This window comes from Ambystoma mexicanum, chromosome 12, assembly GCF_040938575.1.
Source record: "Ambystoma mexicanum isolate Mex_15411 chromosome 12, UKY_AmexF1_1, whole genome shotgun sequence".
NCBI classification, from domain to species: domain Eukaryota; kingdom Metazoa; phylum Chordata; class Amphibia; order Caudata; family Ambystomatidae; genus Ambystoma; species Ambystoma mexicanum.
Genome location: NC_090936.1, coordinates 468,198,348 through 468,220,644, shown reverse-complemented (window position 1 = coordinate 468,220,644; position 22,297 = coordinate 468,198,348). Strand labels below are relative to the sequence as shown.

At 46.2% G+C, this 22,297-nt stretch overlaps 1 protein-coding gene across 5 annotated transcripts in view; it reads right to left on the bottom strand.

The window, feature by feature from the left end:
• The window catches only part of SVOPL (SVOP like), a 366,808-nt gene that overhangs the window by 65,619 nt on the left and 278,892 nt on the right, over nt 1-22,297 (bottom strand). For all 5 annotated transcript variants that reach the window (XM_069628739.1, XM_069628741.1, XM_069628742.1 and 2 more), the window contains one exon: nt 8,898-9,100. In XM_069628739.1, the coding sequence (XP_069484840.1) occupies nt 8,898-9,100 (203 nt within the window). The remainder of the gene's footprint in view (nt 1-8,897; nt 9,101-22,297) is intronic.

Here is a 22,297-nt window from a genome sequence, read left to right as displayed (position 1 = left end):
ATGAGGGTTCTTGGCCAACTCTATTCCTAAACGAACAGGCTCATTCCGATGGCCATGGATTCATTGAGCCAGGCATGGAGGATATCAGCAGAATCAGTGCTCTGTTGCTTCGCTCGGTCATCTAACTTGTCTAACGCTGATCCAGTTTGCTTTAAGGCAATGCTATAATATTGGAGTGTTGGTAGTTTTATTGTGGACACTCGGTCAGAAAAGGGTCTTGAGCACCATTACAAAGTCTCCTGCTGCTCTCCCGCCTCTCCAACCCCATTTTTATATCTTTTTATTGAATGGGATGGACTCACTGTTGGAGCATACAGAAATCACTGATCACCAAACAGCTCTGTATAATCACCAACCGAGGCGCACTGAGAAACGTAGCTTCCCACTGTGTTGGCCTCGCTGTAAAGCCCCGGGTTACTTTAAAGAAAACCCTCAATCCCCTGACTCCGGAGCCACCAGAAAGAGGGGATTACTCTGGTGAAATGAAGGGAAGAGTAAGTGTAGCCCGTGGCCCCAACAGGGCCAGCTAGTAAGGGCTACATGCTTGTCGGGGTCGAGTCAGGTTTTCTTTTCAAAAAGACATTTAGGAAAAGGGAAAAGAGAGAAGCTGTAGAGGAAAGTGAGGAAGAGAAAAACAGAGAGGGGGAGAAAACAAAAGAAAATGCTCCCCAGAAATGAAAGAATGAATCACTGGGTGGTGCATGTGGGGAGCCTCCCAGGGGGCCGAGCTGCTTGCCGTGTGCCTTGGCGTTTGCCGGCCGACCCGGATACGTAAAGGATAGAGGCAACGTGCATGGGGCTGCCCAGGCTGAAGAAGAACAACCCAGTCCGTGCACCCTGAGGCGAGCGGCCGGTATGAGGCTGCCCAGGCCATGCCCCAGTAGGCCCACCTAGTGACCGGTGAGGTGGGCCCTTCTGAAAGCCCTCTTGGGCAATCTATTTGCCAGCCTGGGAGGTGAAGAGTAGAGAGTCTGCTGCAACCCAGAGGGTGGTTCAGTGTAGAAAAGTCCTGGGCTGGCTTGCCAGCCAGCCCGGGTCAAGAAAGCGAGGCAGTAAAGTCCCAGGCTGCTCTAACAGGCAACCCGGGTGAAGAAAGGTCTCGGGGGGCGGGTCCGGGTAAAGCCCAGCGGCCCTCCCTCTGCATCTCACACATATTACAGATGGGGCGGCCCAGAAGAGCCATGCAGGCATGCAGCAGTGATCATTGAGGGCGTCCCTCTTGCCATGGGGAACCCCCACCCGCCCCCCCCCCGATTTCAAGATTGTGCCAGGCACAGTCGTGTGTGCAGCGATGTTGCCTGAAGCTAAAATGGCAGCTGCACCAAAAGGGCTGCCCGAAAGATGATAAATCGAGTTGCAGATGCACCAGTGAATGTGGGTGGGCCCCCAGTCCCTGGGGCCAACCCAGAAGATTAACCAGGGCAGCAGGTGCAGATGTGAATGCAGGCAGGGCCCCAAGCTTGCAGGACGGGGGGAGGGGGTGGGGAGGTGTCCAGGAACCAGACTGAAGTGCAGGCTGTGAGGTGAAAGTGGGTGGCCCAATGGGGTGTATGTGGTCACCCAGAAAAAGAGAACAGGAGGGGCCCAAGCTCAAGAAACAGCAGTAGTGGAGCCAGGACTCGCATCATCAAGGGACAGGCTCCACTAGGCCTCAGCCTTCCCAGCCAGCTCCAGCAGTACAGCCACCAGAGACAGCCCAGAAGGTAATGATAGGGGGTGACTGACTGCAACAGTCACTCCCATTGTGCAATAATGTTCATAGTGTAGTTCATGTTGTCATATGTGGTATGTCCCTGTTTGTTTAATGCATATAGTTAATTAATGGATGTGAAATAGTATTAATGTTATGTAGGGAACAGTGGTATTTTACGGGAGTGTTAAGTAGGGTGAAATCTAAGTAGGTGCTGGCTGTTATTGGAATGGGAAAAGTGGGGAAGAACTGGGATCTCCAGCATTTGCTGGAGCATTTGGATGATGGAGAGGAAGGAAGGCAGCGACAGAGCAATTTGCATTCTGCCCCTCCTCTCTCTACCATACAAAGGTGAAAATGTGGCATGGCGTGAATGAGAGGAGTAAAAGCCTTTTTACACCTTTCATTCACCTTACGCCACCATCGAACACTGGCCTCTAAGTAAGTAATCAAATACTAAGAAAAGTACAAACCATGACCGGCCCAATCTGGCTGGCCACCACTTGGCCCAGCGCTACCACCGTTTCCATCTGAGTGGTATCTCAGGCTGCCTATGTTATCACCACATCTTTTTAAGGTCATTATTTTACTTTCCCTGCCTGACAGGTTAGCTCCAGTCTAACCCTCTCCAGGAGAGCATGTGTTGCCTTTGCCTGTACAAACAACACCTGCCCTCAATGGCACAAGTCACCACAATTTAACTCTAAGTATCTGCAGTTCTTTCTGCCTCAGTTGGGTTTGCCTGAAAAAAATCACGGAAAGCTACTATCCCAAATGCTTTGAATATCACCACTTCGCCACATCACAGAGCCCTACTTGTCTGTCTCGAGCATGCCGTAGGTCTGCAAGGGCCATGCCCATTCCAGTTGTCCTACTGGGGACGGCCTCTGGTCAGAGTTTTTACAACCTTCTGAACCTCAACTGCTTTCAGACCATGGCACACCTGGACTGTCAACACTCGAAGAACAGAAACACGTCCAAGGGTTTCTTCTCCTTGTACTAATGGAAGATTTCAAATCGTCCAGCTGCATTAATGATGCACAGGCTAAGTTGCTGAATTCTTTCTAGGTCTGCAGCTCTTCAGTTCTCCAGGCTGGCACACTGAGCCCACAGTCATTTACATTTTCTCCACTGTCACTTTGTCCTCCGACATGGTTCTCATTATAGGCAGTGTTTGCCGGCATAGACTCTCACGCCATGTATCCAGGGCTTTTGAAAGTCGCTTCTGGGTGCCATCAAGATGGTCGCGCTTTTTGTCAAATCCATTTCTTGGGAAGTCTCACGACCATGACGGTCCTTCACATTGACAATAGTGGTGGTAAATTGGGGCGGGAAGGTGGTCTCCCTCTGCTTAACTGGATTACCTGGCACTGGGGGCTATTTATAGTGAAGGAAAATAATGGATCATGCCACCAAGTTGATAAGGGCTCCTCTGGACGTCCTTTCTCTATTCCAGGCCAGGTCTTGCAAAAGGCAGCCTCTGACAGTTGTTACCCAGGGCAGTACCAGAAGGCCTAGCCTGATCAGTGAGCACGATGCCCTGCTCCGTTGAGGGCCTCTCCTTCCATTCCTCGTCACCACAGCTCCTCTCACTAGTCACACTCTGCAAATTGCACTGTTCAGTCAACGCATTCAACCGACTTAGCCCGTCCACTCGCCGACCAGGTCCTATCAGTGTGGCCCATCTCCCAGAACTGGATGTGCAATTTGAAGAAAATGAAAACGATCTCTTGGAGGCTCACAGTCATGGATTTAGAGGTGCCCCCCACACTCCGCTGCATCCGCCAGGTTGAGATCTCTGGTCTGCCAGTTCAATCAGCTTCAAGGATAGAGCTTGTGCCGGGCACCTATGAACAAATCCAACATGGCACCTGGCCAGCTCTGCGCCCACTGCTTCCTGCTCAACATTGCATTGAGTAGGGGTTCTTGGTCTGGTGCAATTCCAATGCTTTAAGAAAAAATGTATTTGTATTTGTGCTTTTCCCTTTTTCTCCTCAAACAAAAGGCAGACATCTGTGTTTTTCCAATGTATACCGAAACATTGTTTTTATTTTTGCTGCAGCTCTGCCTTCTTATAGTAAAGTGATAGGCTATGCAAAGGTCTAATTAAAGCAATATTTTTCTTGCGAGCCAAATCTTTGCTTCAAATACGTATTGCTTCTCATTTGTCACTGGCATCAAAATCACAATTGGGTTTCATGCCCTCCATTAGATTTAGGAAGCCCACACATATGCTGCCTTGCAAGTTTAGGAAAGGGCTGCCCCTCTAGCTGTTTTTCTTCCGTTCAAGTGGAACTGCAGGAAAACAGATGGGATGCACGCCATTACTTAAACTAACGCTAAAGCCTATCTGTGGGCTGCGTGAAGTTAAGAAAACGGTATGCAAAAGCTAGGGGGGCAGGAGAGCAGGGGTCTGCAACCTTTGGATCACTAGATGTTTTGGACTCAACTCCCATCAGCCCTAACTAGCACTGTGATTTGGCAGGGATCAGGGGAGTTGTAGTTTAAAACATCTGGGGAGCCATATGTTTGCAGTCCCAGCAATAGAGGAATGATGGCCTGGGAGGTGGGTGCAACACTTTTGAGGTTTCGCTGAAAAAGGAGCACCTGCTTTTTTGCTATGATGCAAGTATAGAACTGAAGCAATCAAATGGGAAAACCCCTCAGCCGGTTTTTCCTAATAATAAACTTGTCCCTGCTCGCTTTCCTTGTAGTTTTCTTCCTGTGCTGGAGAGCTTTGTTTCCAACCGGGTTTGGGGAGGATTTCTGTGTCTCCCCCCCATGCAGTCCCTTTTCACTCTCAGTTCATTTTTTGTTGTCCCACCATTCCTCTGGTGTCTGTCTGGGATGGGGCGGGAAGTCAGCTGTTGGGCGCCTCATCCCTTTTGGGTAGGAAAAATCCCAGTCCACTCCATATCTGGTCTGGATTCCATTTCTCTGGTTCTGGGCTGGGTTTCTTGGTTGTGCCCAGGTGCGTTCTGGAAGTTGCAGTTCTGAAAACGAAACGAGAACTCTGACCATAAGGGAGGCTGACGGGCATTGTGGAAGGGACACTGGTACCAGCAGTCATGCAATGCACACTCGGGAGGGGGCGCATCCGTTTGTTTATGTTTATTACATTTATATTGTGCTCCTATTGACCCAAAGGCTTCAGGGTGCAGACGAGACAAAAGACAAACACAGAATACAAGGCTAAAAACCAGAACAATCAGAATATGCAGAGTGTAACAGTTACCCTTACAAAAAATGTCAAGATCCGGAATGAAATCCACATAGAAGCAAGAATTGCAAAGTTCATTAGGGACAAGCGATGTATTTGAAAGACCACCCCAAGCTGCAATTAAATGACCAGATAACAGTTCGATGTCCTTTTGGGCAGATATCTGCATAGTCTCAGATACACTAGGATACAATCAGTATGAGGCAGTGAGCACCAATCACTCAAGTCTATCCTTTTAATGATCAGTAAGTCATTAAGTCGAACTACTCCTGGACCTGTTTTCTGGCGAAGCCATGCAAGGATCTTAGGACGCAACGCATCTTTGGTCTCTTTCTCTTTAGCTTTCTGAACATTGGTTATGATGACATTTCTCTGGTCCCTAGCGAAGTCATGAAGATTCGAGTTCCTTATCGTTGGCATTTGGGATTTCTTTAATTGTACGTTTCGTAGGGATATCCTTTTCAATTTAGCATTCATAGCTGAGGGCTGATTAACCTCTTTATGGCCGCCAATGGGTTCATACAAAGAAGGGAGAGGATCAGTTTCCTGAATTATATCCGCACTGGATGAATTTGCCAGTACCTTGCCTGTCTGAGGTGCCCCAATTGGCTCCATGGGACCCAAAGGGCCTTTAATAGCAATGTCAGTTTGGGTCGCTTGATCTATCATTTTCTTTTGTGTGGGAGTTTGGCAGGCAATATTTGCCCTGGAGACCTGTGACGGGACATCAGCGCTACAAGCCCATGGGTCTGCGAGGCAGAATTCACTTTTGACAGTCGTGAAGCTGCTACCCAGACGTTTAATTCATCCACCAAAAGTCTAAGGTCGAATGGTTCCTTGCACAGGAGTAACTCTTTCGCAATATTGGCCATAAATTCCGGCCTTTGGGAAAGGGACATGTCCTCAAATAAATCGGGATTGGGTACACCACTCCCTCGGGGTGCCAGGCGTGGTAAAGTCGATGGTGTCTCAGGCTGTACCATCTCAGAGCTTCTCAGTGATAGGGCATTCGTGGTCAACACTATCCTCCTGCTGTCCAAGGAGATGTGTGGACTGGCCATCAATGCATGTGAACTGTGAGATGTCATCAGTTAGGGTCTATCCATGACCTGCATTGAATTTGATGCTTTATGCAAGGGGGTAGGGTCTTTAGAGAGAATCATTTTATTGGCAGAGGGTTTACTTTGTTTTTGTTGCACTCTTAGTCTTCTGCGCTTGCTGAGCGCTAGGACCTCCAGTACACGGTCTCTGTTTATCACTGGGGAGCCTACCATGACTTCCCCAGTACTCCCAGTGACTTTAGTGTCAATTGGTGTTGACATGGTGCCCAGTTTCTTACGAGCTGCCATGCTGTGGGATGGGTTTGGTACGTGTTTAGTGCGTGTCAGGTGAGGTGCAGGAGGCACCAGTGCGGGATAGAGGCCAACCCCCGGATTCAGCTCCCAAGGACTTGGTTATCCACAAGAGAATACCGGCAAAGCATATGAGCATGTGAGAGTCTTACTTGGCTCTTACCGCCCCGTCACTCCTATGGCTCCAGCACCTTGTGCAATACATCCCGTGTCCACCACAGATCGCCCGACGTTTCCTTTGGCAAGACTCCAGTGGTGTTCCGCACAGAGAGGACCTGCTTGCCGTAAAAAAGTATTCTGCCTGACCCTGTGCTGCTGTTGGATGTATAAAGCACCTCACTAGGGAATTCTTGAAAAATCCAATTTGTGGCCTCTCCCCACATGCAGAGTGAAATAACACTGCAGTTATCTTTAAGCAAGGATAAGGAACGGTAGTAAAAGTGGTATGCCGGCACCATCAAGGCAGTCCCATTCGCTCTCCATTTTTGACACATCCATATCCAGCAAGTATACTCTTGGCAGTATGTCAATCAGGCTGCAGTGCTTTGACTTCCGTGGTTGGTGGTTTCCTCAAATGGCTGTGGCACTTAAAAGCCTCCGTAGTAAGAGCCCACGCCAATTCTCTGCTCTGCCTGTAGTATCTACCGGGGTCCTTTTCTTCACACAGGAACTACAGTGTATACAGTGAAACATTCAAGTGGGCGTGCACAAACATCTTTTGGTGGTGTGGAAACTGTTGATGCGGACAGTACATTTGTGCACGGTTGGCTGGAATGGAATGCAAGCACATCCTCAGGGATACAGGAAGAGTTGCACACAGAGCCACAGCTGGTCAAACAAAAACATCGCCATCAGGGAAATGATGTGTGAAAAGCAAGCGACGTGCATAGAGTTCCAAATCACTGGGCACTGATGCACAGTTATTATCAGCCATCACAAAGCCCATTTGCCAACACAAAGTCCATTTGCCAACACAAAGTCCATTTGCCATCACAAAGCCCATTTGCCATCACAAAGTCCATTTGCCATCACAAAGCCTATTTGCCACCACAAAGCCCATTTGCCACCACAAAGTACATTTTCCACCACGTAGCCCATTTGCCACCACGAAGCCCATTTGCCCTCACAAAGCCCATTTGCCACCACAGAGCCCATTTGCCACCACAAAGCCCATTTGCCACCACAAAGCCCATTTGCCACCACAAAGCCCATTTGCCATCACAGAGCCTTTCTGTTGCTATCTCCAAGACATTACTTCCCTGCCCGGACTAACGGCTTTCATTTGTGTTGCAAATGTGTCTGTAGTTCTGATATCGGCCATACACCTGAACTGTTTCCTTTGAAAGGCATGTTTTCAGGGGAGCTATATCCCCTCACATTTTGCATTCCCTCATACAATGTCCCTGAAGTCCATTTGCCATCACAAAGCCTATTTGCCACCACAAAGCCCATTTGCCACCACAAAGTACATTTTCCACCACGTAGCCCATTTGCCACCACGAAGCCCATTTGCCCTCACAAAGCCCATTTGCCACCACAGAGCCCATTTGCCACCACAAAGCCCATTTGCCACCACAAAGCCCATTTGCCACCACAAAGCCCATTTGCCATCACAGAGCCTTTCTGTTGCTATCTCCAAGACATTACTTCCCTGCCCGGACTAACGGCTTTCATTTGTGTTGCAAATGTGTCTGTAGTTCTGATATCGGCCATACACCTGAACTGTTTCCTTTGAAAGGCATGTTTTCAGGGGAGCTATATCCCCTCACATTTTGCATTCCCTCATACAATGTCCCTGACTACCTCTCTTGCGAATACCTCTTAATAAAAGAAATGAAATCAGTTTTGCTAAGATCCTTCTCCCTGTGTGTGCCCTCTCGCACCAGCCCGGCCTTGCTGGCAAATGACAGGCCATTCTGTTGCTTTAATTTATTTGCTGCTGCAAGTGGCTCAAGTTGTGTCCCCTCCCACACTCCAGGCCACGAGGAAAATGAAGATGACACATGCATAGGGACATGTCCCTTTCTGCAGCTGTTGAGATTGCCACAATCCTTCTTTGAAGTCGTACCTTTTACATGGGAATATCGCGATGCTTGTGCGATGTTGGCTAAAGAAAAGTCTCAAGGAACAAGCATGAGGTAGACAAATAACATTAAAGATGGAGGACTTTAGGTCACCATGCAGAAGGCTGCCCCACGTGCAAGGTGACCTCAAATTATCATGATCAAATTCGTGCACGTTCATTTTTCACTTGAACAAAAACCTTTGATAGCCTAAGAATATTGTTATTTACTGTTGCCCATCTAGGACTCTTGATAGAATATACAAAACTGGACGGCCTACTTTTGTAATCTCAGTGTGTTAGCACAAATTGGACATGGAGGGAAGGAGCTTGCCTGAAATGGGTTGTTTCATGGTTTATAATCAACAATAAAATAACTACAAAAAGTTTTTTAAAAAAATAGCATTGTGTAATTCGCCATTAGTGCGGGCAAGTGCCGAATGTGTGTTTTGTCCAATATGATAACAGTTGCCGCATCCTCATCCTAAATTCTAGGAATTCTTTATTTATTTGTAAGCATCTGAAGGGTAGCGGATGGAATGTGCAGATGTGTGGCGTCCATCATAGACTTACGTGCAATCTCGCCGAGGGTGCTAATGATCATGGTCTGGTAGTCAGCCGGGCTCAGCATGTGGCACCGGCACGGAGAGGTGGCTTCTTCGGTGTACAATGGACCGTCTTCGGCTATGGACTGGTCAGAACCACATACCAGGTTCCGCTCAAGTAACTCAGAACTGGCCAGGATCACACCGTAATAGGCAAAGGATATGCCTAGCCTAGGAGATAATGAAGAAAAGAGAAGAGGTCATTACACAAAGAGTAAAAGGTGGGTTCAGACCTAAACCGGAAATCCGATGTGAAATGCTCCATTACCACCAGTGACTTCTAATGATTTGGGGTTTCTGCCTCTGTTGGAAGATGCCTTACGGTGGTGATTGATACAGAGTGAAACAGCCATGACACTTATTCCAGCTATCTCCTAAACTAAGGCACCATATCATTTTCCATTTTAGTCACTGTGCTTCTTGTCAATACACATTAGCCTTGATGCACTGCATTCATTCCTTTCCATGTCCACCCTCTAATTGCACAGCTCACGTAACGAAGCACAGCACCCTCTTCCATCCTACACCCAGCATGGCATGTTAGTGAATCTGTCCCGTTGGCCCCAAGTTTAATAGCGCCTTTGCTCGTGTGTGCAAAGTACACATACAAATGAGGGAAATTCTATAGACAAGCGGGTTGGAAAATTGCTCCAATCACCTGCTGCCCAGTAGTCTTTATTACACTCAATCCTAGACTTCCATGTCACAGTCCATAATCTAGGAGAGATAGTCATGTTGAGGAAGTAGTAAACTGTGCTAGACAATTACATGAAATAGAACAAGAAGCCCTCCCACTGCCCTCTGATATAAGGGACATGACGTAGCACCCACAATCCTGCCAGTAATTACCAATCAATTCCCTACTTGTCGAAAAGACACGGAACATGAGTGGGAGGGAGGAAATCCAGGTCTATAATGAGGAAGGGTATTGAGGATTACTGGTAAGTAATCTGAGGAATTCCACACCTTCCCTCTGCCTCGTCACAGTCCTTAACATCTAGGAGGATATAGCAAGCAGTGGAAGGTCTTCAACCGATTCTCCTTGTCATTCAAACATGAGCCATGCACAGTTATGACTCCATGAAATTCAGGTTTTATCCCAATACAGGCAATAAAGAGAACGTTTATAGCGTTCTTTTATCCACAGGTGTCATTTTGATGTTTTTCTATGAGTATATTTTACCGAAAAAAATCATCAAAATATATAGGGGGTGGGGGGGGTTGGAATAGTGTATATAAGCGGTGGGGGGGTCGGGAATAGGTGAAAAACAATAGGGGATGGAGGTGGGGGTAACCCACCCAAAAATAAAAATAAATCAACTTCGAAATTACACCTGTCGATGACATGACATAGAACCACCTTCCTATAGGACAACCCTCAAGCAATGACCACAGAGGATCTGCTTCTGTAAACCCAAAAGGTACAAACTACACAGCCCTCCACAAAGACAATGCCACATTAACAGGTGACAAATCCATGGTCAAAACAAATTGGTGAACAACTGAAGGAAGACAAAGCATTCAGTCAACAGTCATGTGGTGTTCATGCAGTACTTGACTTCATGATCAGTGATCATTTGTAATCAGTGGGTTTTTACTGGATGCAGTATTCATATTAATAGAACATACAGTAAAAAACTCCAGCCCCTAGCTTAAAACAAGAGGTACAAATGGACAGTATTTACAGGAGGTCTTGGAATGTTTTTCACGTAGGTGCCAGGTGGGTCCACTGTGGCATTCGAAGGCATGCTGATAAAAAGCAATGCCTGCAATCCCCCTGGTGTCCCTGTTAGTGAGTTGGCAATGGACACCCACTTCTCCGGGGGGGGGGGGCAGATGGCTGTGTGAACCCATGAAGTAATGTCTTGGCTTCTAACAGGACTCATAGAGACTTACGTTTCCAGAAAGGCAAGACATGAAGTATAGATGCTCAGGTATTTGGACAGAAGGGGTGAGAAGACTGAACTGGCACAGGAAAGTTACATCTCTGGTTACAGACTGATTCACTAGATGCTTAGATGCCCCCAGACTAGAACACAAGACTTTGAAATAGTGTTGGTTTTATTGAAGAGGCACAGAAACACAAGGTTTTGAATAGTGGCAACACCTGAAAACAAAAGATACTCCCAATGTGTAGGGGTTGGGGGTGAAGTATTCCAACAGGGTCACAGATTTAGTGTTTCCACCCAATAGGGAATCAATTAGACACTATTAAGACTTATGAACGCCCTGTTCTTACAAAATATTGATAATGGTTTCATAACGTTGAGGTGAAGAGTTTCAAGTACTACCAACTTTGGCCGAACGAGCCACAGTCTCACAACTACTCTCAAAGTAGGTATAGTCTCAAAAGTGCAGGGTGTGGGTGGGGGGGCGGTCAGTGTCAGGTCATCTTGCTGCATTATTCTTTTCTTGGCCAACCGTGGCACGGTATATTTAAATGAAGGGAGGGTTCTCTTGGAGATGTCGCTCCACCCCTTTGTGAACAGAGACAAGAAACAAAAAGGAACAGGGCAGCACAAGTGATGGCAGTACATGGAAACAATGCAAAAAGTAGGCTTTGATAACAGAACCCCAATCCAACTGGTGCCCTGCCTTGCAGAACCTACCACTCCAGCCACTGCGGAAGGGCCCAAGACCGAGTGAAAGAAACATACAGCACTTCCGGAATATTACTCCAACACATAAGATTCAATAACCAAAATGGCTTCCGCCAGAGACCTAGGAACGTTCGAGGACAGAGAGAGAACTAAGCTAGATACAGAAACATCTGCAGCCTCCAGCCTGGCCTCTGAATCAAGGGTCATGGGCTTACAGGCCTATGGGGATTTGTAGGGTCATTTATAGCTTAGAGTGCGGGTAGGACTTGATGTCCAATTTTTTTACTTCAACGGCTTAGTGTGGTTGCCTGTTCCCCATGACCCGTTTTCTACAATCCATATTCATATTAAAGACTGTGATAGGGAAGGGAAATGACGAAATAATCAAAAAACTGAATCCGCCCGTGCAAATCCATTTGTGTATTATAAAGCCCTACGCTTGGAAAAGATACAGTCATAGGCAGAGTCCATGGGGGCCCTGCCACCTGGACCCCAAGGCCCCAGGACCCAAAAAGCCCCAGAAACTATGGACTATAGGGATCCTGAAGCACCCCCCCAAACAGACCCAATCTGCTCACATAACAGTGTACTCCTTTATAAGGGGGGGAGTTGAAACTACATAATTAGTGTTTTGATACATTCCTTTCATTGATGTAGTTGCTGAGTCAGACATTTAAACCTCAGAGTTCAAGTAATGCATACTGTGGCACACAAGCGGATACCAATTTCCACAACAATGTTGCCATTTCCCTGTGGTGAGCACACTTCCCTTGCCTACCCATGCGTCCCTGAATATTGAATCACAAGCTGGGGAGATAGAAACAGACAGTTTAAAGCAGGCGTTGACAGCAGGGCCCAGAGGGGAGTCATAAAGACCTCCTATTGACTGCGATGGACCTTTCATCGGCATTTGATACCCAGGACTGCCAAATAGTCTTAGAAAGACTACACCCGGTGGCCAGGGTCCCAGAGCAGGTTTTAGAATGGTTCTCATTTAAATTTCTAATCTATCAGTTTGTCCTACAACTAACAATTTAAGTCAATACGCAGTAGAGTCTCACACACTTTTGCCCTCTCCCCATTTTGTTTAATCTGTACATTAAACCTCTACAGAATCTAATTATGAACCTTGAAGTCAGATTTTATTGTTATTGCAACAACACGCAATTGTACTTTAAGATTTCATGTGAAATAATCTTGGATAACATTGGACTATCGTCAATCATAGCCAGTTATAATCCATCCAACACTTCGCAAGAGCTACCATAGTGTCAAAGTTATATTACTACCCTTCCCGATTGATAGGTTGCACTAAAGAACAACTCACAAGATTACAAGTTCTCCAGAATCGAGTTGCCCGGATAGAAACTAATACTCCTCCTTGGACACATTTCATCCCTTTGCGCTTCATTGGCTGCCAGTTCATGCCTGCATCGAGTATAAAAAAGAAGTCTCTAATATATCAAAGTATTTAGAAATCTCCACCATAGCTCCGGAGTTCAAGAATTAAGCTTTATGTCCCTTCTAGGAATCTTTGGTTTGCTGACCTACACCCTCTGAAGGTTCCAAAATGTGATCTTATGATGCCAGGTGTTAGGACTTTTAAAGGTAAAAGTGCTTTATTATGGAACCAACGCCCAGTTTAATTAAAAACAACATACTCTTTTCAACCACAGGAGTCATTCCTTTAGCATTTTAATGTGTATGGTTCTTCTGTTATATATAGACATCTTAAAACAAAAAAGGGAAGTTTGAGGCAGGCATGGTATCGCAAGTAAGGACACAGGCACAAGAGGTACAAGGTTCAACACCTATATTAAGTTTGACTGGGGTTGGAGACTTCCTAACTGGCCCTAATGCTATAATAGGAGTAGTCTCGACCATTAAAGTAAAATAAAATGGTCCAAGTTAGTCAAACAAAGGAAAAGTCTGTGTCAGAAACCTATACTTGCTCTCATGCGTCACAAAAACCAAGTGTGGGAAAAATAGTTGAAAATAAAAAGTGTGTCAAAAGAATGTCAGAATGGAAATAAAAGTGGCTCACCACTGCCTTCCTCAAGTTCAGTCCACTGAGGGTCTTATAAAGTTCCTCCAAGGTGGATAGTGAGCACAGTTCAAAGATTTCACATACATTTCCCTCGTCTATTTCAATGTCAGTTCAACGTGCATCGCAGTTCTCTTCAATGGATTCTTGTAGGCTTCCCTCACCCAGTTTCAAAATTCTCCAACAAATAGGTATTCACAATGTTTCTTCTCAATTACTTTCACAGGCCTGTCTTCAATAATGTAAGCATGGCTGAAACACTTTCCAGCTAAACAGCCATGCTTCACAGAGCTCGGGGAGAACTCCCTTGCCCAAACTTTGTATTTCACTTTCATAATGTTAATCTGTCAGAGACCGTCGCAACCGCACAGTATGCTCAACCCTATGCGTGACCGCTCTGACAATAGGGTTGACTTTCCAATGTCTGTGCCTCTTGCACTTCATTTCACAGAACGTGCCCTCGGCACTCTGTTCCTTTTTTCACAAAGACATATAGTTCACTGGGACGGGTCCGTGGCCACTCTGCTCCTCGTTTCACAAAAATATCAGTTCACTTTCACTTTAGCCTTTTGGGATCTCTGCACAGTCTCTTTCCCTCGTGCCCTTTCCTTTCAATGTCTTTCACTTTCATCCTTAACTGTTCTGTTATTTTTTAAGAAGCGTTTAACAAAGTGCCTTCCCTCGTCGGCTAAATACATTCAAGCCTTCAATTCAATGTCTTTATCCTTCAACACGCAGCCTTGCGTCTAAGGCTGTAGCTTTCCACGAATGCGCGTATCACAAACCTGGGTCTCCCTTTATTTGAGCTCACTGGCTGTGATTGCATTTGCGTAAATGTTTTCAACTCGTCCAGGTCAGACTCTTGCCCACCTGCCCCTCAGACACTCCTGGGCAGACCCTCAGCCCCAGGGAGGAAACAAGCAGTATACTCCTGCATGGAGGAAAGGGATTAGCCGGCACGTCCGCTTCCTTCTCTGAACTCTGCCCGGCTTCTTGGAGACACAGCTACCTCGCCACGCTTCCTCCTGCCTCAACTTGCAGCCTGACAGCATCTCAGCATCCTGTTCTCCTTGGCCTGGTTCTCGGCAGTGCTCTCTCAGCTGCTCCTCTGTCTCACCATCCAGCTTGCCTTTCTTCTTGGCCCCTGCCTCACTATCCGTGTTTTTCAGTGCCCACCTTATATAGTTTAGAAAACTGTCCGGTCCATGAGTTTCAGGTGTGTGTGCCTAATTTCAGTCTTCCTCTTCTTTGTCTCAGTAGTTGGGCTAAGGAAAGCAGGGTAGTTATGGGAGTTATAGTATCCCATAAAGGTAGAGGGAATATGAGGATATGAGGTAAATAACTGTCAGGAAATGGGGGATACCATGTCTCGCCTTCCAGTGTCTCCTCCCCACTCCCAGAGGACCCCCTACCCAGGTGATCCTCCCTTGATTGTCTACGCCCTGGGGTCAGGATCCAATAGCAATGGTCCTTCCCTGGCCACCTGAATAAGGGATCCCCAGGGACGGAGTCCTGAAACATCTTCAGGTTTTTCACAGGAGGGAAGGAGATCTCCCACATATCTAGGGACATTTTTGAAAAAGAAAATACAGCCGATTCTGATGTAACTTCAGGCTGTCCTGCTTGTAAACCACATGACACCAGAGAAATGTCCCAACCAGAGAGTGGATGAGTCCACACTGCTTAGGTGCAATCAATGTCCCTAAGCCTTACCTCAGGGGAGGAGAGACAGTACTTTAAAAGTCACCCAGTCCAGTCAGTTGGTTTGCCACCTGGGACAGCTGGCAGGAGGAGAGCAGCACACTGTTCAAGACCCTGGTCCTGGAATCCTTGAGCAAGCGGATACTGAGGTTGGAGATTTGGCAAGAGGAGAAATTGATGAGTGGTGTGGTGAGGGGAGAACTGCAGATAGGATTGAGGGATTAGCCTGAAGAAAGAGTTGTTAGTGTTGGATGATGAGTGTAGTGGTAATGTAGAGTAGGACAGAGGTACTGGCTTATTGGAGACAGAGAATTTGGGAGCAAAGAAAGAGGGATACCAGCTGGGTGAGGAAAGCAATGTGTACCATCTGGAAAGAGACAGAAGGCTAGTGTGCAGGAACGATATCCTAACTAAATCGACAGTGGATGATATTGGGGTAAGGAGGAAGAAAACATTAGTATGGAGAGGAAGGAGGAAGTGACCATATGGACAAAGGACAAGTGGGTTGATGGTGAGAAAAAGATGGCAGTTTAAAGAGGCAAGAAGAAAGAAACTGATCAAAGTTTTTCAGGGGGGGACGAGAGTCAAGATTCAGCAAGAGTAAAGATCCAGTAAGAGAGTATTGTGGTATAAAGAATAAAGATACTTGGTGTTAAGAGGGTTATAGTGATAAGGAAGTACAGCACCAGAGGAGAGCATTGTTGGCATTAGGAGAAGGAAAAGAAAGAGGGAGCGACTGAGTCGGCAGAGAGGTGCATAGTGCTCGGCCATCTTAGACAGGAGAGAGAACCTTTGTGTGAGAAATCCACTAACTCCTCCCTCACATCACACTCTGGCTCTTAGGGCCATTATCGGGGCACCTTATTTTATTGAGTTTCAGAAGCACCCCAACACCTTATTTTAAGGATTGTTATTAAGGAAGTGCTCAACGAATGCTCGGTCTCTGCACTGGGAACAGGGCATCCGTTGTCCTAGCACGCTGACGCAGCATGCATGTCCCTGCCGCACTAGGAAGCTACAGTGATGAGGGGGTTGCTGAGGGCGAGTCAGATGTATTCCATAGTGCATCTTTTATTCATGGAGGGATGTGCCTGTCCCTTTTGCCATTTGACCTTTGCCTCATGTTCCCTGTCACAGGACAGCTTTAGGGGAAGTGAGTGCAATGCAGACAGTAGTTTAAAAGAAAGTCTTAAAGAGTAAAGAGCCAGTCACTGCAGCCGTGTGTGGGGGCTAACCCAACCCTGAAAACAGAATCTGCCAGTTTAAGGACTACATCCAGCACACTGCTCTAGTTTCCTGGAAGTCTTGGAAGAGACATATGCACTTTTCAGCGGTTTGATTCGCCACAATGCAAAGTGCTGCACTACTGGAAGCCTTGCAATAGGAATCGGTGCTTAGTAACCTTCTTGGAGACACTGATGCTTGATACCATGCTCGCAAAAGGAAAGAACACACAAACTATGATGGTCCCCTGTAGGGGCGGAGCCTAAATGGGCACTTTGCAGCTTCATTGAGAGGGAGTTTCCAGCAAGTTGGAACATGCAATGGTGTGGAGGGACCTCTTTTCTGATTCAGGGAGAGGGCATTCTGCCTTATGCTCTGCTTTATGGCGGAGTCTTTCCTTTCACTGGTGCTCATGTTGTTGGTGTGTAACTTGTAAGCTTGCCTCCCCTCTTCACAGTCCTCAGAGGTGACCCTACTGTGGAGTTAACTGCTGTACAATCAACACAGTATATTCACAGCCTAATGCCACCAGTCAAAGCCTAGTTGCATAACAGAAGGGCACTAGTCTGTCACTAAATACAGAAAAGACTGACATTTGGCCTTTCACTCCTTACCTACCGTATATACACCTTAGCCATTTACACAGTCTAATGAGCATGGCCTGCATGGGGAGCTCAGGCTAGGATTTCTCAGTGTAGATAGCTACGCATTACTTTGATAGCATACTTCCAAATCCGGCAGCACCCTGTGTCACTGTTGTTGAGGCATGCTAATTCTCTTTTGATTGTGCACAACATTAGGCTGATGAATTATTGATCGCGTTTTCTTTATTCTACTTATCATGTGGTTTTTTCAGCAGACTTTGCTCATTTCAGTGTTTTTGGCTCTTGGCAATGCTTGTTCTTTTCTGCCCAGGCTACCTGGGACCATGTGGTCAATGAAACTGGTTTATTGGGTTTAGGATCAGTTGAAGGACTACGAGTTGTCTTCATTGGAGGGGTTGACAAAACCCTATTAGTGGGAAGCGCACAGAAGGAGCTAGTCATACACTGCGTCAGCAGGATCTTCACATTGACAAAGGACTCATGTCAAAGGTCTGTGATGTGATTGTGTGGAATGGGAGATCTTTGCCAGAGGACCTAGAATGAAGGGTCCAAAATACTCACGTTAGGTTTCGAGTTAGTCACCAGACAAGTGACCTACATAGATCGAGGTCGGGTCAGTTCTCGTAAGGTGAAGATGTATCTGGTGCTTTGTCTTGCAAGGGTAATGAAGCGGTTTCCTATTTGCCAGTACCCTAAATTGATGTGCGAGTTTGGTTTCTCCGACATAGAACTAAAATAAAATCTAGCATGACATGACATGGAACAAACTCTAAATAAACATGTTTACATCAACGTCTAAGGCTTTTTCAAATTCTACTGTACAAGTTTGGCCACTCCATTCCCTTAGTGAATTTCCTTACTTCTTGTTACCAACATTCGCATTTACCCACAAACCTTTCATGAATATGCCACTATTGGCTTAGGCTTGGCAGTCACAGGATCAACATTCTGAAATTTGACCTGCAGAATAATGTACAGGGATGCCCGGCCAAATAATCCGCTAAACCTCCAGCATTGCCTAAGCACACACCTGAGACCCCAATTCACCCAACATTACACGGTGTACTAACTTGACGTTCTCCAAATCTGCCCTTAGGATACATCTACCTCTTCCCCTTTGCAGAACTAGAATTCCCTAGAACAGGACTTATCTGCCAACTTTCTCCTCAAGCTGCATCCTTCCTTCCCTGTGTTTGAAGCATCTATTTCCTGATTTTCCAATCTCACCCCCGGCCCCCCCTCATCAAATCTCTGTTCTCCAGCAGACTGCGGTCTGAATATCTCTGGTGGGAGCACAGTACATCACTCCATGGACAAGCGTAGGAACCCTGATACTGCTTTGGCAGTGATTTGGTGCAGTATAAAAGCAAGCCTATTGACATAGCAATATGATGGCAAACAGTGGCATTTGTTCTGGGCATGCAAGACCATTGCTAACATAGAAGGCTGCATTTGCATCTCCATCTGCATCTGGAATGCATCCGGATACATCGGGCTACACTCGACCCACAAGGCTGGACCTTGACATAGGCTGCAGATGGCTATATGTGGCTGTACATGGGTAATTGATGATGCACCTGTCATTGGGGAGCATTACTGCATCATATGTGGTTGCATCTAGCATGCAGTGGCATCACTTGTACATGTGAGGCTGTTTCTGGGTTGACGATAGGTCATGGCCAGGGGGATCAAAAACCACGTAAAGTTAAGATCTATGATCTAAGGGTGTTTATTATCAGGAAGGGAAAATACAGAATCAGGTTTAACGGAAGCGAACTGGTGGGGATTCACTAACTAACCAAGCACCTCTGTAGGACCGTGGTCCTCCGTCCTTCCCCCTTTCACTCTTAAACTCTGCTTTTCTGGGATTGTAAGTGCACTGCATTTCTACGAAAGCCAAGTAAGCCTTCATGTCCAGCCAAGAGAAAAGTGGGTCAGGATTTCACACTTTGCCTCATAGGCTGTAGCAAAAGCTGATACCACCCCCACTAGTGCCTTGGGTTGTCTGAACATGTGCCAGAGTCTTTAAAGATTTCTTTTGTACCATAGGTTGCTGGGCTTAACCCATTACTAGGGCTGACGGGAACTTCCTGGGCGTGGCTCCTCCACATAACAAGGAGCCACTCCAGGAGCAAGTCAATCCCTCTCTTGCCGCCCCTTTTCCTGGTCCTTGCCTCTTCCTTATGTCTTCCTCAATTCTGGTCTTCACCTGCTCACTCCCCAACTGCATCTCCCTCTTATTCATCTCAGTATTCCACCAAACTCTAAGAGGAAAACCAGAAGGGTGCAGAAGTGGTTTAATTGTTCTTTTTCATGCTCCCGCTCTGGTGTAAATGGGCTGGGCAGCACCTCCCATTTAAGTTTTCTCTTTTTCTGCTGAGGTTTTGACTATCCCTTTTCCTCCGACCTCAATTTGTTTGCTTCCTCCTCCCCTCTCGTGGCCCAGTGATCTTCCTTCTCTCTGCTCCTCCTCATTCTCACTCCTTTTACCCTCTCTCATAGTCTCCCAGACTCCTCCTTAGTGCTCTTCTTCACCTCCTCTCTTCTCTCCTCTAGTCCTCAGCATTTCCCGTCACTTCCTCACTCCTTTTTTAAAAATCTGTTTTTATTTTGCATTTCTTCATCTCACAACCAAACAAAAATGTCAGTGTCAGCAGCACATACAATCAGGCAATAACCACACATTACATTTCCGATGACATAAAGTAAGAAGCTTCACCGTCACAACCTTAACCTTCTAATCCCTCCCCCAACCCATTCCTTGTATATATCAGATACCCCTACCCACATATCTCCCCTCTCTTCAGACCTCAGTGGCAACTTTCCTTTCCCCTTTTCTCCAGTTAAATTCCCTCTCCCCTCCATACCCATCTCATTCTGGGTGTCTGCTTTCTGCATGGCAGTTTCAAGCCTGGAGAGGAAATTAGTTCATTTAGCATTTGACCCCAATCAATCTCTCCTCCCTCCTCTTCTTTCAAATCTCTATTTTTCCCTAAAGTCTCCACCTCTGCTAATCCCCCCGTTGAATGTCTGTTTTCCATTGCTTTAGAATTGGACCCTTCGAGCATTTCCACGATATTGCTATCCTCCTTTTGGCCAGTATCAACAAGAATTGTATTCTTCTCCTCCGTGTCGTATCCTTCTTCCTCCTAGGAACCAATCCCCATAGGCAAATAGACTGTGCCTGTACCTAAGCGCCATGCATCAGAGTGTTTGTCCTGGCCACCACCTCCTCCGTTTAAGTCATGAATATCAGGCAATCCCACACCATATGACAAAACCCAGCTGAGCTCCATCCACACCTTAGACAACAATGAGACAACTCAGATCCACAGCATGGAGCTTCGCCAGGGTTATATACACCCTGTGTAAATAATTAAATTGAACCAATTGCAGTCTAGCATTTCTGGACACCTTTTTCATCTCTTCCCATATTCAAAGCGACCTTTCCCTGTCAGAGATTGCAAAGCCCTCATTCCTTTCCCATTTGCTTTTGAGCACAAGATCCGCCAAAGGTCTCTCCTCCTCAAAGACCCTGTAAGGACGAGAAATCACCCCTTTCCCTCCACTCAGACAAAGCAGGGTCTGTAACACTGGGTACGTACCCGGCTCCTATCGGATATCCTCCCATAAGTCGCCGATTCTCCTCACCACCCTGGCACAGGCAAGAAAAAATCCCCTCTGCATGTCATACTTCCTCGCCCAATGTTAAAAAGTGAGTAGTTTCCCCATCAGCAAAATAAATCACTTAACAACGTGCACCCCTTAGTCCACAATGTCGCAAGGCCCATGACTAAGCGCTGTCAGTATGGTTACATCAAAACCCAAAGGTAAATCTGCACTATACATCCCCTTCATTTTAAATGTAACAAGCAATTTCCTCCAAACTGTGCGTAGGATGTTAAATATACTTGTGTCAACCCTTGTGCTCATTGGATCCTACAGCAATTCAATTTCCTGCCCATGTCTTGGGAGAGTTTGTAGCAAACCTTTCACTCCACTTGCTGGTGAATCGGCCCAACTGGCTGCAAACTGTAATAGAGCTGCAAAAAAGTATAGTTCGAAATCGGGGAGAGCCAGCCCCTCCTCCTGGTGCAACCGCCTGGAGTGTCTTCAGAGATACCCTTCGTCGTCCCATGCCCCAAAGTAATTCCCCAATCTTAACATCCAGTATTTTAAAGAAAATCTGTTTTATCGCAATTTTAAAGACAATCTGCGTTTTCGCAAATGGAATATTGGCAGAGAAATATAGTAATCCAGCTAGAAAAACCATTTTGCATAAAACTATTCTACTCTTCAACGACAATGGCAGTGACCAAAAACCAACATCCCCAATGCCAGTCAACGCCCTGCATGTATTATATACATATAGCTCTTCTATTTAATGGAATATCTGAATACCCAGATATGTAAAGGATTCCAGTTCCCATTTTATCCCCAAGTCAGGCAGTGCATCTCTATTTCTATCCCTTGGACTTATCGATCTGAAATCTAGATGTCCTTAAATTCTCATAATGATCATGATATTATTTAGCAGATTGTTCACGTATAATAGCACATGATCGCATACAAGGATATACGGTCTCCGATATATTTTTCCTGAAGTATTCGGTCAGAGGTTCCATTGCCGTTATTGGAGAAAAGAAATAATACATTGGGGACACTGGATATCCCTGATTAGTAGACCTCTCCAAAGTCCATCTGAAGGATGCCAGACCCCCTGCTTTAACCATTGCCATCAGACTCTGATATAGCAATCAGAGCCACTGCAAAATACCTGGTCCCAAGCCAAACGCATCCAAAACCTTAACAAGCCAAACCCATTCTAGTGAATCAAACACCTTAACTGCGTCTAGTGAGACCAACACCAGTTGCTTCCTTAATAACCGCACTTGATCCATGATATAGTGCAATCATCATAAATTAATGGAGGTGTTCCTTTCACCCACAAATCCAAATTGGTCTGGGTGTACAAGTCCCAGTGACACTTTAGACAGCCTCATAGCAATGACGTTTCCTAGGATCTTTGTCTCCCCATTTATCAGTGAGATCGGCCAATACGAATCACAATGATTCACATCTTTCTGAGACTTCAATAGAACCGTTATCAGCACTTTGCGCATTGATTCCGTGAGTAACCCTTACTATAAGCCCAATCATAAACCTTATTTAGTTGAGGTACCAGGAGATACGC